General features: G+C 47.5%; 1 protein-coding gene across 2 annotated transcripts in view; it reads right to left on the reverse strand.

Annotated features, from left to right (window-relative positions):
• The window catches only part of MAP3K3 (mitogen-activated protein kinase kinase kinase 3), a 49,509-nt gene that overhangs the window by 21,713 nt on the left and 9,617 nt on the right, over window positions 1-18,179 (reverse strand). For both annotated transcript variants that reach the window (XM_068166414.1, XM_068166415.1), the window contains exons 3-7: window positions 17,546-17,632; window positions 12,231-12,271; window positions 7,883-7,982; window positions 6,412-6,525; window positions 2,881-3,001 (exon numbers count right to left, since the gene is read on the reverse strand). In XM_068166414.1, the coding sequence (XP_068022515.1) occupies window positions 2,881-3,001; window positions 6,412-6,525; window positions 7,883-7,982; window positions 12,231-12,271; window positions 17,546-17,632 (463 nt within the window). The remainder of the gene's footprint in view (window positions 1-2,880; window positions 3,002-6,411; window positions 6,526-7,882; window positions 7,983-12,230; window positions 12,272-17,545; window positions 17,633-18,179) is intronic.

An 18,179-nucleotide genomic window follows, 5' to 3' on the forward strand; every position in this document is an offset into this window, starting at 1 on the left:
GGAACAGAGATGTTCCTTTTCCAAAGCCAAGACAGGAAAAGAGAAGGATGAAGAAATGGATTCAAGGCTGAGCTATTGCCAAATTACCACCAGACCTCTGCCAGAACCACAAAGACGATCTGAGGGCTGGCTGGAGCACCTCTGCTCTGAGGACAGGCTGAGGGAGCTGGGGTTGTTCAGCCTGCAGAAGAGAAGATTCCAGGGAGATCTTAGAGCTGCCTTCCCATACTTGAAGGCATCCCACAGGAAGGCTGGAGAGAGACTTTTCATAAGGGTGTGCAGAGACAGGACAAGGGGGAATGGTTATAATCTGAGGGAGAGTAGGGTTAAGACTGCAGCTTAGAAAGTAGGGTGTAGTGGGTTGAGAGAGGGTTAGACTGGATCTTAGGAAGAAGTTCTTCAGTGTGAGGGTGGTGAGACTCTGGAATAGGTTGCTCAGAAAGCCTGTGGATTCCCACTCCTTGGAGGTGTTCAAGGCCAGGTAGGATGAGACCTTGAGCAACCAAGTCTGGTTGAGAAGCACCCCTGCCCATGGCAGGGAGTTCGGAGTAGATCTCTGAGGTCCCTTCCAACCTCAGCCATTCAATGATACTTCTGGGGCTCTTAATAATGTAGCAGTCTGGTACTTCAGCACATTGAGAAAGCAAACCTGATGCCTTCTTGACTGATGAATGACAGGCTAATCAGAAAATACCCAGAAGCTGGGACAAGAGGAGAGAGTCTCTCCAAGTGGGATACAGAAAGGGCCCCTTATTGCTATACAGGTTACCCACGCTGGGCACTTGTTACGGCCTGTTAGCTTTGGCATCATAACCTGGATACCTCAGAGTGCCAATAAAGGAGAAAGAGGGGGTTTTCTTCTTATTTTTTTAAAAGAATAAAATGTTTTTGGCATTGAATTTGTCTGTGAAAAAACCCAAAGAGCTATGGAGTTCAGCCATGCATGGATGCTGCTGCCTCCTTCGCAGGCCCAGGGAACGTTGCTCTTTTTATGCACATTAAGGTCAAAACTGGGAAAAGCCTTTTTGTTCCAGTTTCAGTCATGTACTTCACAAGCTTTCAGCACTTCTTTCTTTGTTTGCTGCTTCATAAAAGCAAATGGTACAACAGGGGATCAGCAACACTCTAGGCAGGACACAAGCAAGTTTGCTAGACAAGTCTAGTATGGAGAACTGCTCCAGTTCTCAAGCCCTTCTCCATTCAGCCTACCTTTGGGCAGAGCAGCACAGATCTGACCCCAGTTTAGGCATCCCTATGTGGAGACTCTTCTAGTTTAATCTGATTCTTTGACACTACAATTGCTCTGCAAATACTGATCCAAAATCCTGTAATGATTAAGCCTCAAGTTTAGACAGTTAATGGAAGTGAAGCACTCCTCTGGCACAAAGAGAGCTGGTTTAGAACTTGGAAACAAAACAACTCTGACAGTCCCAGCTCCTAGTCCTGCTCTTGTGATTTGCAGCACTTGTCATCTGAAGCATTAGGTCTGACAAGCCCTAAAATAGCTGCTTTAATAAACACAGCCATTCTCTGCTTCTGTCTTCCAGCAGAATTTAGCTTTCCTCACTTCTAAAGCCCAAGTCATTTACATGGAAGAGCAGCTTGGGCTCCAGCCTTCCCACTGCAGATCCCTGGTATTGCTCACCTTCCTCCTGCTTTCTCTGCTCACTGAGCTTCACACCAAGGGGACAGATTCTCCTTTATTTTGGATCTGCAAGTCTTTGAAGCAGTTTCAGGTATTTCACATAAAAAGTTACTGGCTTTAAGCCTTCTTGTACCACAGACTTGGATTGTACTGCAGAGTTATACAGGAGGCTAGAACACAGATTGGGCTGGGACACCTCATCTAACCTGGCCTTGAACAATTCCAGGGAGGAGGCATCCACAACCTCCCTGGGCTACCTGTTTCAGAGTCTCACCACCCTCATACTGAAGAACTTCTTCCTAAGATCCAGCCTGACTCTGCTCTCTCTCAGATTACAACCATTCCCTCTTGTCCTGTCTCTAGACACCCTTATGAGAAGTCCCTCTGCAGCCCTCTGTAGGATCCCTTCAAGTATTAGAAGGCAGCTCTAAGGTCTCCCTGGAATATTCTCTTCTCCAGGTTGAACAACCCTGGCTCCCTCAGCCTGTCCTCATAGCAGCATGCTCCAGGCCTTGGATCATCTTAGTGACCCTGTGGACTCACTGCAACAGCTCTGTGTCCTTCTTATGCTGGGGACAAGGTCCCTCCCAACCTAAGCCGTTCTATGAACTCTGACAAGTCTACCAGAGAATGACAGGAGCATGCTTCTACTAAACCTGAGTTCAGTAACAGAAACAAAAGGAAATGAGACAAAGGTACACAGGACTCTGACTTCTCTCATTTTCTTCTGTGCTGCCGTGCCAGTCACTTATGGTTTCACCCTTGTGCTCTCCTCAAGGAGAGTGAAGGGTTAGGGAACTCAAGCATGCAGGGCACTGCTTGGACAGACAGTGGCAATTCCAGTGCTACCAGTAAAATGCTTGGTTACAGGAGTGAGGACAGGTGCCAAAGCCCAACACAAAGAGAAAATGACAAAACCCTAAGTTTCATGAACTGAAATTGCCAATCTAAATAAAAAACCTTAATGGACTGATGTAAGCTTTCCAGATTTCTAACCTCAATGAGCCTGGCTTTAGGACATCCCCTTTAGCAGCTCTCAGCTGTTCAACAACTTAGTAAGGGAACTTTGAAGCATTCTATTGTAAACACATTAAGAGCTTTTGAAAATGAACTGCCTTGTCCTAGAATAACCTCTCCATTTCTCTTGCCTTTCAGAAATGCTGTACCATAAACACTAGTGCCCAAAAGACACACTTCACAAAACAAAGACAAGCAGGAGTGGCAGAAATACTCACTGACAGACAGATGCCTACTTCTGGGTTCTGGCTGCTGATAGGGTGTGCTCACATCCCCCACAGACTGGGAAGTTTTAATCCTGACTTGTTTGGGCAGTCCAGAATGGGGTGAAGAACTGGTCTGTTGGGTAAAATAAAATCAAAAATGAGGAAAATAAAATGAGACTGAGGAGCTCAAGCAGTCCAGCCACACCTTCCAAACTAGGATTATGTTTAGTAGCAAGAAAGTCACCGAGAAACAGCTGGGAGAGTCTGAAATCTGATTAACTTCACAGAACACAAACAACAAAGGCAGCAAAGGAGCAAGCTTCACAGTTACAGTGTAAACCAGGAGTTGAACAACTAGAGCATGCTACCCTCCAGCCTCCAATCAAATGCAGGATTTCCAGGTCTCCAAGTTTGTCCTCCATTAGCAGCTGCCTGTGAAACCAGGAAGAAGGGGCTGGTACCACCCACCGAGACCAGACCATGGAAGGATCTGCAGTTTCTGCCAGTTACCTTGGCCAGCAGAGCTGCATTCTCAATCTTGCCCTCTGTCAGAAGCAGTTAGATGGCAACCTGAGTGCCTTCAGCCTTTGAAAAGTAACCTGACAGTTCAGGTGGTCCAAGTGAAAATGAACTCTAGAGAGCTTAAGAGCGCAAAGAGTTTGGAGATGCCAAAATGAATGCTGCCCATGCTGCTTTCAGTCATCCTGCCCTGAACTTACACAGATACCTCATTAAAGACCATTTTTCCACAGTGCCTTCAGCTCATTCAAAGCAGGAAGAGGAATGAAAAGAGACACCAAGGACTTTTCCCCAGTTTGTGGGGAAAGACAGAAGGGGTAACTCCAGCACACTGTAGGAAGAGGAACTGCAGGATGCTTTCACAATTGAGGACAGCAGGTGGCTGCCCAGAAATGTTACCCTCCTTGTCCAGCTCTGCCAAGAGAAACTGCAAAGACACATCAGACTCCAGAAGGTGCTCAGCTGGAAATACTCCAGCTGCAGGGAGCTGACACCTCTGTGCTCTCCTCATGGATGACACAGGGCCCATAGGCTCCTCACAGAGGACTGAGCAGGACACCAAGCACCTGAGGATGGTGCACTAAGGTCTGAATGTATGCAATGCTGTGAATTGCTAACCTCCCCCAAGCAAATGAGATCCTATGCCTGCCAAGGCAGGTGCTCAGTATTAATGGACACTTTCAATTTTAATCTTGTCCCAAAGTGCCTTGTTTTACAGGAAGATAGAATATTCCCTCCCTCTGGTGTGTTACAGAATTTAACTCATGTTAACTTATTGTACTGAGATGAACAGACCCAAAGATACTCCAAGGAAATCAAGTCCTGACTGCTGAAAATGATTTGAATACCACTGGCAAAGCAGGTGTGAGGCCACTCAATTAAAAAAGCGAAGCATGGAGTAGCTGCTCACTTAATGAGCACTTTACCCTCGCAGAGGGCAAGGAGGGAGCCTCACTTAAATTGCATTAGCTGTACCACGAACAGATTCACAGGAGCTGAACCAAGGGTGCAGAGTGGGCAGCCTGGCTTCAGGACTCTAGGTGTTCAACTTAACCAGTTCTTCCCATTAGTTTCTAAACAGAAAGAGAGGACTGGCAGCTGCAGTGAGTTGCTTGACAACAGAAAGCACAAGTGAGCCACAGAGAGAGGCAGAAGAAAATGAACACAAAGGCTACTGACAAACACAAGCTCTCAGTGCTAGTCACACAGCTACTGCTGTCCAGTTAATGGGGTTGGTAAACACACTTGTGCCAAAGTCATGGCATTACCTTTCCATCCCCAGAAAAAAGAAAAGAGCACAACCCAAACAAAATCTGCATCCTGTACTTCAGGAAAAATAATGCTTCCCGCTCCCTCAGTGGGATGAGATCATGCAGCCAAGAAACCTCCTTCAGACTTGTGGGCTTTTGCTTTATCACATGGAGGGCTCTCCTGTCAGGCACCTCAGAGCTGAAGAGGAAGTCGGAGGAGAGGGGGGAAACAGTGGCACTTACTGAAGACTTCGCTGTTTGTTTCTGCTTTGAGCAAAAGAGGAAAAAACAACTAATAAAAGGACAACACCACAGTCCTGGCTACTGGAGGGATGAGATTTACTGCAGGTGGCTTAGGTAAAGTTTAGGTAACATCACTGAACAGCTGGTTTGCAGCCCGGAGCCACTGCAGTTAAGAGAGGGCTGTAAAAGAGGAGGATTGTTTTACTGTGTTGTACCAAACGCTGAGGCCACCTTTCACAGCCTGTTTCCTGACAACACAGAACAGTCTGACTATGCTAGGTCAGACCAAAGGCCTCCTTGCCAAGTATTGTCTTCAGAACAGCCACTAACAAACGCTTAGGGAAAGGGAATAGGACAAGGAACAGCATCATCCCCTTCTACGCCTTCCCAGCTTCTGGCATCCAGGCATTTGGGAAAGGGCTGTTAACACACCTGAAGGTCTTTGTGCTTCTATTAACATGGATTATCAAACTCAGAAATAGTGAGGAGAGTGTTTAAGTTCTCCTGACAGTTCCAAGAATTACAGGTATGATTATTTCAAGAGTTTGAGCTCACAGCCTGCAGAACCTGAATAGGGATCAACATGAAAAATCAACGAGCTGCTCCCAACAGCTTCCATGACAGAGTAGCTTTTTGGGTCACACTCCTCAAGAGAAGTTGGTAATTTGCAAATGCAATACCTAAGGTATCAAGGTCCTTGGCTTGAAAAGCTGTGACCTTAATTTTGACAAAAAGCAAAAAGGTATTGGTGGAGTGAACAAAGTTCTCTGTCACAGATCAGGGATAAGGAAACCTCTGCTGCTTTTTTTCCCCCTCTTCAGCTTGCAGTTCAATTCAGTGTCCAAAACAGGCAACTTTGACTTAAAAGGTTTACTTTTCAGCAGAAAAGAAGTGCAAACTGCACTGCCACATGCTGCCACAGCCACCTGTGGCACAGGGAAGAGAAGCAAGACAATCCAATTCATCCTAGGTGTGAACACACCACTGGTAGCTAAAAGCGACTGAGTTTCTACGCAGTAAGGCTGAATTCAGTGCACTAGGCTGCAGGACTGAAAGAAGCCATCAGGAGCTGTCCTCAGGCTTCTCAGCCAGGAAAAATCAAAATGCTGAGAGCTGGTCTTCAAGGACAACCTGGTGCTTTCCTAAAGGCAAGATAATTACACTTTCAGCACTGTGCTATTAATCAAAGGGGAAAAAAGGTTCTCTGCGAAGCAAACTCATTGTTTTCTGAATGCAGTCACTGGGTACTTGGTATTAAATGGCCTTCCTATTCCAGCTTCCAAAGCTGCAGTGTTCTGTTCCCTGAACAGCTGCTGAAGCCAGAGAAAAAACAAAAAGGGGGGAAAAAAACAGATACCTATAGCTAAGGCAAAGCAAAGAGGATAACCATATGCATTTGTGTCTGTGCAGTGATTTCATTAATCCCTGGTACTCTCAGACAAAGCTGCCCTCCTGTTCCAGAGACTTAAGGGGGAAAACAAACAAACAAACCACCCTTCATTTTGCTGCAGTCACAGAAGTTGTTACCTACATGGTTTCTGTCCTGAGACAGCAATAATATTCTAAGGCTTTTCACATTAGAGCTTCGGTCTAAGAGATCCACTGCTTTATCCAGGTCATCTTGGTTCTTCAAAGGAATAGACAGCTGCAAAATAAAGAACAGGGGGAAAAAAAGAAAAATCAATCTACTTCCACAATAGGAATTGAAATAAACACTAGAAAAAGGGAAAAAAATATACTCAGAATGTTAAGATAGGATCCTGGCTGCTCAATGACTCCACAGATTCCCATCCCAGCACTGCTTCACTGTCCCTTTTCACAAGGTTTTCCTCCCACGCCACCAGAGGACTGGCTGACCCTCTGCAAATTTCTCTAAGGCACAGTCCCCCAACATAGTAATTGCTACCTCTACCTGAATTTGTTCTTTGCAAAGAACAAGTCAGAGACAGGCTCCTGACTCCCTGATGAGAACATTGTCTCTGAATACTCATGACTCCAGCCCGAACGATGAAGTGAAAATTGGGTTGCAGATCGAGACTAGGACCAAGAAGATTAAGAGTTGGCAAGAGGGAATGAAAGGAGAATTTAAAACTTGCTGGTAAAACTCCATGATATTATGCTCAGACACCCTCTGCTCTACAGCCTGCTCACATCTCCAAATGGGAATGTTATTAACACTGAAGAACCCTTTCCATCTTTGTCCAGCTCCCCTCAGTCAGGGATGAAGTCCTGAATGGTGGGAGGGCAACATCACAACAGGACAGGGTTTAGTGAGCATGGTGGTTAGGCTATGGTTGGACTGAATGATCTTAAAGATAAGAGTCACTTTTTGGGGTGGCCTGGTGGTGGGAGGTGGCACCTGCCTGGGGTTTAGGCTGTGGGAAGCTGGTGGTAGGAGGTGAAGGGGATGCATCAAGGTTGTGCCAGGACTCAAGGCTTTGCTGAGGGTGAGTCCACGGTGGCTCTTGATGATGCGGCAGGTGACATCCTGCTGTGATGGGGCACTAGGGGTGCTGGGACCTCATGTGATGGAACCCTGAGCAACTTAATGTAGTTAAAGATGTCCTTGGTCACTGCAGGGGGCTTGGACCAGATGACCTCTGAGGGTCCCTTCCAACCTGATGCCTTCTATGATTCCAGGAGTCTTTTCCAGCCTTAGTGATTCTGTGATTCCATGACTCTGGGACTGCCTACATTCCTCAGCCTGTGTCTATACTGGACTGCAACACAACAGTCAAAATACTTCAAATACCTTTTTTTTCTTGGGCTTCCCCAAGTATCTCCCAAACAATACCAGCACAAGGAAGCAAGATGCTGCTGCTCACACAGCATGAGGGTGGTGTTCTGTCAGCAGCAGTGTGTTTTCCTCTGGAGCACAGTGATTCAGCTACGGTTCATATCAGAGGGAAGAAATGAAACAGTACAGAAGATGGGATGGGAGAAGGAGGTGTTGATTAGAAAGAGTGTTTCAAGTTCTGAGCCCTGCCAGCAAGGCTCTGTACCTCATTGTTCATGTAGTGGAGGTCCAGTGGCTGGCCAAAGGCTGTTTTCACTTTCTGTTGCACGTCTTCATAGCGCACGGGACGGACAAATGGGATAATTCTGGAAGGAAAGAGAGCCACTGATTGGATTCAGAGACATATTTGATAGTGCAATTAAATTAGATGGCTGCATCATTAAAACCACATTTGAATGCTCTCCTCTCATCCTCAAGCAAGCAGTGAGCCTTTCCAGTTTGAATTGATATTCATTATTTTAGCAAGGCACTCTTGCTCTCTGGCCTCTTTCCAACTGGTTTGTCAAAATGCAATATTCAGCTGAAGAGTTCCAATAGAATGCCTCTGTCCCTGGGGAGAGAAGGATCCTTTATTAAATAAATGTCTTTCACCTCACAGGATATAAGATGCACTTTGGCTTCAAGAATACTGCCTCAGGCACAAAACACAAATCCATTCAGGGAGAGCTGAATTAAAAGCTGCAGCAAACCAGGCCTTGGTTTATCACTCCGGGATCTGACCTCAGAACTCCCACTTCCAAGATGTGTTCCACTTGACAGGTTTCAAAAACATTCCTCCAGCAAAGTTAGTTCTGAACTCCAGGGGGAAGTCATCATCAGGAGCACACAAAGGAATCTGAAAGCCCTCTGTCCCAAAGGGTGGTTCATGATGTTAGCTCCATGCTAGCCCCCGAATGATCAGCTCCAAGTATCTGACTCTCAGACTCAGTGCACTGCCTGCAGTTAGCCTTCACACCCTGTGCAACACAGGGGGGGCAATGGTTTGAAACTAGAGCAGGGTAGATTTGGATTCAGCATTAGGAAGGTTTTTTTTTACCCTGAGTGTGGTGAGACACTGGAACAGGTTGCCCAGAGAAGATGTGGATGCCTCAACCCTGGAAAAGTTTAAGACAAGGCTAGATGAGGCAGCCCGGTCCAGTGGAAGGTGTCCCTGCCCATGGCAGGGCAGTTGGAATTAGCTGATCTTTAAGGTCCCTTCCAACTCAAACCACTCTGTGATTCTTCTGAAGGAAGCTGCCAAGTACTACCTTGACAGCTGTGGAAAAAGATGATTTTCATCCTTTTCAGCAGTACTGGTGAGTAAACTACTCTGGGTCAAAGAGCTGGAAGATTCAAATATGAATTCTAATTTCCAACCCATTATCCTAGCAAGCCAAGGATGTCAACTGCTCAGAATCCCACTTTTCATCTCTCTGCTGCACAAGGCCCAGATGGTTGTTCCTGCCTTCAGGCTCCTGTAACCAGACTTCTCACCATCTGCTTTCCTGGGCCACAGGACCACGCTGTGTCTCCAGTACCAGCAAGCTAAACAAACAGCTCTGGGACATGGCTGACAGCCACCCTCCTTCTGCGAGCTGGCAGAGCACTTTGAGAGCTGCTTACCCCACTGCTGCAACCTGAAACGACTCTGCTGTGCCACACCTGAGATACTGCCACAACAGCCTTCATTTCTAGCACCACTGAGTCATTTTGCCATCAGGCAAGAAATAGGAAGACCTGAATGGACCACAGAAACTCAAGACCTATCCCTGCTCACAAGGGCAACTCTTTGACCTCAGTAAAACCCCAAACTGACCTCTGGGGAAGCTCAGTGAACAGGGGAAGCTCGTGCTGAAGCCATGCTTTGGATGGAAGAATTAGCTTCCAACACATCCATCCAGGCTGCTTTGCCAGCACTCTGCATCCTGCCACAACATGCAGCCTTTGTTTCAAATAGCTGCAGTGTTAGCTGGCATCCTTAGCCCCTTCCCCAGGAAGGGTTCATCTTGCTACCAGACCTACACCATTCAGCTACTCAGAAATAATTGTTCCTGTTAAAAAGCAGCCCACAATAACATTTTCTGCATACTCTTAAGAAAGCCATCCATGAAATGATAGTCCTCTGGCACTGCACTAAAGTAATCTAGCTCTCAGTTGAGCTGAAGGCCCTTATAAAGCTTCCATTCTGTGCTCCATGCATTAAAAAGCAGAGCTGTTCTCGGGCGCCGCAGTCTCTATTCGCTTCACAAACTCTGTGCACTCTTCTAAAACAAAATCATGGACTGCAAGGCTTAAGGAGCCCATTCCTGCCTGACCACCTTGAATATTTGTGGTTAGATCTGGCAGCTCCTCTGAAACCAAGCACACACACTTACATTCTGGGAGCTTGCTGGCTGTCTGTAACTGCATACCACTCTGGGAATGGGGAGCTCAGGCGAGCCTCGCTGCATAATTAGACTAACACACAATCAACCTTTTCATTTTAATGTTACTCCAGCCAAAAAAACACCCCACCAAAACACACCCTTTTCTTCTCCCCTGAGCAATGTGCCATCTCAAATGCACTCAGGCAGAAGACATGCATGATGATAGGGCTGTGGTGACAAGATTTTGCCTCTAAGCCACCTTGTCTGAACGTGGGATCACAAGAAAATGTGACCTGCTGCAGAGCACCTCTCTTGTGCTCCACACAATGCCACTGGCACAGCAGAGTGCTGAGGAGACCTGGCTGACAAAGGCAGCAGCAGATCCCACCTGTGCTTACTTGTAAAATGTCCCCCTAAGCCCCCAGAGTGGGGTATTTTTCAGTGACAGGACTCACCATGTAGGGCTTTGATGAATGAAAGCAGCTGGGGTTTTGAGGAAGACCTCAAAAATGATTCTCTGCTGCCTGATTTATCAACAAAGGATTCCTCTGCTTTGCTGCTTTAACAAAAATCCCTCAGTTTGACTCCACCTCCAATACTGCCTCCAGTTCTGGTGTCCCCAGCATAAGGACACAGAGCTGCTGGAGAGAGTCCAGAGGAGACCACAAAGATGATCCAAGGGCTGAAGCACCTCTGCTGTGAGGATAGGCTGAGGGAGCTGGGGGTGTTCAGCCTGGAGAAGAGAAGATTCTGGGGGAAACTCAGAGCTGCCTTCCAATAACTGAAGGGATCCTACAAGAAGCCTGGAGAGAGATTTTTCCTGAGGGTGTCTAGAGACAGGACAAGGGGGAATGGTTTGAAGCTGAGGGAGAGCAGGGTTAGAGTAGATCTTAGGGAGAAGGTCTCCAGTACAAGGATGGTGAGACTCTGGAATAGTTTGCCCAGAGTGGCTGTGGATACTTCCTCCCTGGAGGTGTTCAAGGCCAGGCTGGATGAGGCCTTGAGCAACCTGGGCTAGTTGAGAAGCATTCCTGCCCATGGCAAGGAGGTTGGAGCAGATGATCTCTATGGTCCCTTCCAACCTAAGCCATTCTATGTTGAAAGAGTTGTCTGGGATGGGAGAAACCAAAGGATCCCCACAGGATGTTTGTGAGAAGCAGCATATAAATTCATGCTTACAATCCAACTGCTTTAAAAAAGCCCTGGTATCTTATTATCAAGGTTCCTTTTTCTCCTCACTTGAGACCTCAGGAAGTTCTTCATAGAAAGAGAGATTGGCCAGTGGAATGTGCTGCCCAGGGAGGTGGTAGAGTCACCATCACTGGGGGTGTTTAGGAAGAGCCTGGATGGGGTGCTTGGTGCCAGGGTTTAGTTGATCAGATGGTGTTGGGTGAGAGGTTGGACTGGATGATCTCAAAGGTCTTTTCCAACCTGCTTAATTCTATTCTATTCTCAAGAACAGCTTCAAAGAGGCTGAAAATGAGGCTGAAACTTTTCTCTCTGTTCACACAGCCACTGAACAGCCCTAACAATACCAAGAGGTCCTCCCAATTAGATGGTAAATAGGGGGCTTTTGGAGACCTACTTTGACCTGCCCAGGCAATTTTCTCTATTCAAAACAAGCTGCAAACACTGAAAATGATAATTCAATTAATTCTGGGTTGTGATGTTGTTGGGATTTTGTTGGTAAAAGAAAGTATCCCAAACCCAAGTATCAGAGGAAATAACAAGTTTGCTTTTACAGCAAGGGTAGATACTTCACTGCTGTATCTGTTGTTCAGTCACAGCAGGACAGTGACAGGTCATCAGGAAATGAGAAACTAGAAAAGAATGACACTAATTTGATCAGTTTCAGTTAAACAAAGCAAAAAAAACCCACCAACACCCCAGGGACCATATATGAATTATGACTATCAGGGTGAATTTCTTCCAGGCTGGCAAGCTTTGTTAGTATTACTGCAGCTCACTTAAAATGGGTAGTATGAGAATAAAGCAAAGGCAAGTGTGGCATGACTCACTGACACATAAAAACAGCTGAGCTGGGGATGACCTGTCTGCTACTGCCCTTCACTGTGTGGGTTATTTCACTGCTGGCTTTTTTTAAGTTAAGGAACAAGGAAAATAAAGCCAAGAAAATATTTAACCTGGATTGCTGATGCCAAAATGATTCCACTAAGCAAAGAAACCAAGTGGCAAAGAGAGACTTACCGCCGCTCCCCGTTGTGCTCAAACTTTATCCTTACGTCGTTCTGCAGAAGGAAAGGACAAAAGGTGAGCTCACAAGCAGACCCTGGCACACAGAGCAGCACACAAGTGGATCTTAGCAGCACTTTATCACACTATCACAGTCTTGCCAAGGTTGGAATCATGGAGTCCAACCTGTCACCACAGACCTCATGACCAGACCATGGCACCAAGTGCCACATCCAATCCCCTCTTGAACACCTCCAGGGATGGGGACTCCACCACCTCCCTGGGCAGCACATTCCAATGACAAATGACTCTCTCAGTGAAGAACTTTCTCCTCACCTCCAGCCTAAACTTCCCCTGGCACAGCTTGAGACTGTGTCCTCTTGTGCTGGTTGTTAGAGAGAAGAGACCAACCCCTTCCTGGCTACAACCTCCCTTCAGGTAGTTGTAGAGGGCAATGAGGTCTCCCCTGAGCCTCCTCTTCTCCAGGCTAAGCAACCCCAGCTCCCTCAGCCTCTCCTCACAGGGCTGTGCTCAAGGCCTCTCCCCAGCCTTGTTGCCCTTCTCTGGACACCTTCAAGTGTCTCAATGTCCTTCTTAAACTGAAGAGCCCAGAACTGGACACAGGACTCAAAGTGTGGCCTAACCAGTGCAGAGTCCAGGGGCACAATGACTTCCCTGCTCCTGCTGGCCACACTATTCCTCATGCAGGCCAGGATGCCATTGCCCTTCTTGGCCACCTGGGCACACTGCTGGCTCATGTTTAGGCAGCTGTCAATCAGCACCCCCAGGTCCAAAGGAAGGCCCAAATACAAGGCAGGTCCATTTGCAACTGCCTCAAAAGGCACGAGGAGTCTGAGAACTTTCTCCACAGACACTGAGGCAAAGTATGGAAAGCAAGAGGCTGAGAGGGGAACACAGCACTGTGAGGAATGAAGAAACTGCTCAAGGAGGAAAAGGAAGAAAGGAGTAAAAACTATGCTGTGATTTTTGTTATTTAGTGTGAGTTACTGGAGCAGGTCCAGAGCAGGGCAGTGAAGCTGGGGAAGAGTCTGGAGAACAGGGCTGGTAAGGAGAACCTGAGGGAACTGTGGTTGTTTAGTCTGGGGAAGAGGAAGCTGAGGGGAGACCTCATTGCTCTCTACAGTTCCCTGAAAAGAGGCTAGAGTGAGGTGGGGGTTGGTCTCTCCTCTCTAGTATCAGGTGATAGAACATGAGGAAATGGCCTGAAATTGTGCCAGGGGAAGTTGAGGTTGGATATTAGGAACAAGTTCTTTGCTGCAGGAGTGGTTAGGCATTGCAACAGGCTGCCCAGGGAGGTGGTTTAGTCACCAGCCCTGAGGTGTTCAAGAAACCTGTGGCCATGGTGCTTGGGGACATGGTTTAATGGCCATGGTATTGCTGGGTCAACAGTTGGACCTGATGATCTTGGAGGTGTTTTCCAATTAAACCAATTCTATGATGCTGAAATATTTTCCAAGGAAAATTAATCTCTCTTGCATGGCAGAAACCTGAAACTGAGTCCAGCTGTCCATGCACCTGAACTGAAGCTGATTTTCTTTGGGCATTCTCAAAGCAAGCACGTTTTCTTCTGCAGCAAGAAAAAAGCAACATTCTTCACTGTCAAGACACAGACCAAATCTCTGCTTTTGCAAGCATGCAGCCCCTGAAAGTCAAACCCATGAAGTTACAGACAAGTTAACCAGGTATCATCATTTGAAGGCAAAGGGTCATCATCAGGTTCTCCTTCCCTGCTACTCTGCCCTGGTAAGGCTGCATCTGGAATATTGTGTCCAGTTCTGGGCCCCTCAGGGAGTGCCTGAAAGAGTCCAGCACAGAGCCACAAAGATACTGAAGGCAGTGGAGGATCTCCCTTGTGAGGACAGGCTGAGGGAGCTGGGGCTCTTGAGCTTGGAGCAGAGGAGCCTGAGAGGTGACCTCATTCATGTTGATGAAGATGTGCAGGGCAGTGTCAGGAGGATGGAGCCAGGCTCTGCTCAGGGATATCCACTGACAGGACAAGGGGCAATGGGGGCAAGAAGAGGAGGTTCCAAAGGATAGCAGAACATTTTTCACTGTGAGAGTGACAGAGCCCTGGAGCAGGCTGTCCAGAGAGACTGTGGAGTCTCCTTCTCTGGAGACAATCAAAACCTGCTTGGATGTGTTGCTGTGTGACCTGCCCTGGGCAATCCTGCTCTGGCAGGGGGTTTGGACTGGCTGAGTTTTTGAGGTCTCTCCCAACCCCTAACATTCTGTGACCTGTATGTGGCAGAAGGTTGAAGGCACTGCCCACACAACCAGGGCACTCCAAAGGTGCCATGTGGCCTGGGAGAGCCAACGTGCCGACCTTCCAACTCTGGAGACCAAAGTTCAAATCCCAATTTAGGTCAGAAAGATAAAAATAAAAGGGAAAAATCTGCTCTGATAAGACTCCATCGTTTCTGCTGCACAATTTCTGTGATTGGAATAGATTAAGCCATCTGTGAAAGCCTCAGACAATAGGCAATCATACATCTAGGAACTTCAAAAAAATGTGGCCAGGAAATGCTCTTTAGCTGGAGGAAGTATCTGGCAGGCTGAGTGGTCAAGAATGCAGTTCAAAGGGACCCAGGCAATCCCTGTGAGCACACAGGATTCCTGCTGCAGTACAGGAGGTACAGCACTGATCATGACAAATGAGCTTCCCAATCACAGCAACCACCATCTGCAGGGAGGGGGAAATTTACACCCAACTTTACCAAAGCTGTTTTCTCAGATGTGAGCAGAGAAAGAGCTCACTGCAGACTGACAGCCAAGGGAAGCAAACCCAGAGAATCTGTCAGTTGAACAATGAAGGAAAAATGCAACCATCAGTGCAGGAACAGTAAACTACAACTGATGTCCACCAGCCAACTGGTGGTGAAACTGCTGCCTCTTAGGCAAAGTGGATGGAGGAATGATTGCTTCAGGGAAGGAAGCTCTGGGCTGCAGCACCTCTGCTATGAGCACAGGCTGAGGGAGCTGGGGGTGTTCAGCCTGGAGAAGAGAAGACTCTGGGGGCACCTTAGAGCTGCCTTTCCATACCTGAAGGGATCCTGCAGGAAGGCTGCAGAGGGACTTTTATGAAAAGTATCCAGAGACAGGACAAGGGAGAGTGGTTTTAAGCTGAGTTTAGATTTGATCTTAGGAAGAAGCTGTCCAGTGTGAGGGTGGTGAGACTCTGGAATAGGCTGCCCAGGGAGGCTGTGGATGCCTCCTCTCTGGGGGCGTTCAAGGCCAGGCTGGATGAGGTCGTGAGCAGCTGAGTCTAGCTGAGAGGTGTCCCTGCCCATGGTAGGGAGGTTGAAGATGATCTCTGAGGTCCCTTCCAACTTGAGCCCTTCTAGGACTTTCATAAGATAAATGGGAGTTTCTAGATGAAGTTACATCATTCTTTCTGGTTCAGTTTCTGACCTCAAGATGTGTTTTAGGGCATGAAACAGCCAAGTGTTAAAATCAGTCAGCACAAAGATCCCCAGGACTCTGAACCTCTCTCAAACTCTCCTGTAGCTAAGCAAACCAGCACATCTTTCTCAACCCCACTGCATGCTTTCAAACCGGTAATTTGTAACAAAGGGAAGGGGAGGGGGAAATCTGGCACCTCCCAATGACTGTTCAAAAGGATCCAACACTGGCCCTCAGGGGCTGTTTTTCTAAGATCTAAGAGGTGCTCCAAGTGTTCCAAGTGACCTTAGTGTTCAAATGTCAGAGAGAACCTCGAGCAGTTAAACACTCAGGGATTCTTTTGCCTTTGAAAGCAGCAGACCTATCACCCACATAACCCACTTCTGAAAGCAACTCACAGGAACTGTCCTAAGAGATGAGCAACAACTCAAATCCCAGTTCAGTACTGGAGCCTTCCAGTTCTGTGATGCAATCCCATAAATCATGGTTACAGATCTGGAGTTGAGACATCTCTGAATTTATGTTGCAAAGTGATTTGGAAAGGATTTTGTACTACTCCATCCATGGATTTGTCCAGCACACTCGAGGAAATCCCAGATCCCAGCTGAACAAGTAGATTAGGAGCAGACAAAGCAGAAGGAAGAGGCAGACATGAACTTTAAAGCCTGCTCCAAAAAGCTTAAGCCTATAATAAGGCTGTAACTGGAACCAGTTATTTCACTGACACAGGCAACTTACCCTGTTACCATTTGTCTAACTGCAAGTAACCCAACTTCATTTTTAAGTCAGTAATGGACAAAGAATTCTTGACTGGAATGGTTGCTTTCCCATTGACTTATTTCACTGACATGATGTGCAGCACACACTCACACAGCAACTCTGTTCTGCCCTTTTTTTCTGCTAGAAAGCCAGTGCAATAGTTTCCTCTACCCCAAAGAAAGTCTCTAGCAATGTGAAAGGAGCCTAGAGATGTTTGGAAGTATTGATCCTGCTATTTACTGGAGAGGGACTTTTCATCAGGGTGTCTGCAGAGATAGGACAAGGGGAATGGTTTGAAGCTGAGGAAGAGCAGGGTTAGACTGGAGCTGAGGAAGAAGTTCTTCAGTACAAGGGTAGTGGGACTCTGGTAGGGTAGGATAGGGTAGGGTAGACCGGAAGAGACCTTCAAGATCATCACATCCAACCCATCAACCAATCCAACACCACCTAAACAACTAACCCATGGCACCAAGCACCCTGTCAAGTCTCCTCCTGAACACCTCCAGGGATGGTGACTCCACCACCTCCCTGGGCAGCACATTCCCATGGGCAATCACTATGTCTGTGTAAAACTTCCTCCTGACCTCCAGCCTGAACCTCCCCTGGCGCAGCCTGAGACTGTGTCCTCTTGTTCTGGTGCTGGCTGCCCGGGAGAAGAGACCAACCCCCACCTGGCTACAACCTCCCTTCAGGTAGTTGTAGAGAGCAATAAGGTCACCCCTGAGTCTCCTCCTCTCCAGGCTAAGCAACCCCAGCTCCCTCAGCCTCTCCTCATAGGGCTTGTGTTCCAAACTCCTCATAGAGGCTGCCCAGGGAGGTTGTGGATGCTTCCTTCCTGTGGGTGTTCAAGGCCAGGCTGGATGAGGCCTAGAGGAGCCAAGTCTAATGGAGAGGTGTCCCTGCCCATGGCTGGGAGGTTGGAGGAGATGACCTCTGAGGTCCCTTCCAGCCTCAGCCATTCCATGATAGGATTCCATTACTTCTGCCACAAGGTAGAGTGCCTCACACTGCTCCATTGTGACAGTCAGTAAAGAGAAGCTTTCCTGACCTCCCACACCTGCCTAAGTGGATTCTAGGCAGTCACTGCACACAAAGTAAAGCGTGCTCTCCCTTCACAACTGCTGCTGTTCAGTGACAGACACCTTTCTTACCGGGACTGTTTTTTCTTCCGCGGCAGAGGCACACTGGTTTGTTATTGCAGGGCTGCCCAGGAGGGCAGGACTGGCATTGTGTTTTTTCTGTAAAAAAAACCCATCAAGAATAAAGAAAGTCATTAAAAAGAAACAAGGCAACAGGATTGTGAAGCCAGAAAACCACTTGGGAAAACTGTGCAGCTCACCCACAGGGCCCAAACCCCCTTCCAAACCTGTGTGGGAGGAAGGCAGAGTGCTAAGATGCTGCAAATTATTAAACCTGCACCTTCCTCAGATCATTAAAGTGGGTAAATAAGAGAGCTCCCATGCTGGAAACACAGCCTGAGCACAATGATAGTCACACAATGGTCTGGGTTGGAAGGGACCTTAAAGATCAGCTAGTTCCAACCACCCCACCATGGGCAGGGACACCTCCCACTAGACCAGGTTGCTAAGGGCCCTTCCAACCTGGCCTTGACCACCTCCATGGTCCACAGCCTCCCTGGGCAACCTGTTCCAGGGCCTCAATCTAAAGAATTTCTCCCTGATCTCCAGTCTAAATCTCCCCTCTTCCAGCTCAAAGCCATTTCCCCTTGTCCTGTCACTCCAAGCCCCTGTAAAAAGTCCCTCCTTGGCTCTCCTGTAGCTTCAG

This window comes from Melanerpes formicivorus, unplaced genomic scaffold, assembly GCF_026170545.1.
Source record: "Melanerpes formicivorus ecotype bairdi unplaced genomic scaffold, bMelFor1.0.p_v2 SCAF_100, whole genome shotgun sequence".
Classification (NCBI taxonomy): Eukaryota; Metazoa; Chordata; class Aves; order Piciformes; family Picidae; genus Melanerpes; species Melanerpes formicivorus.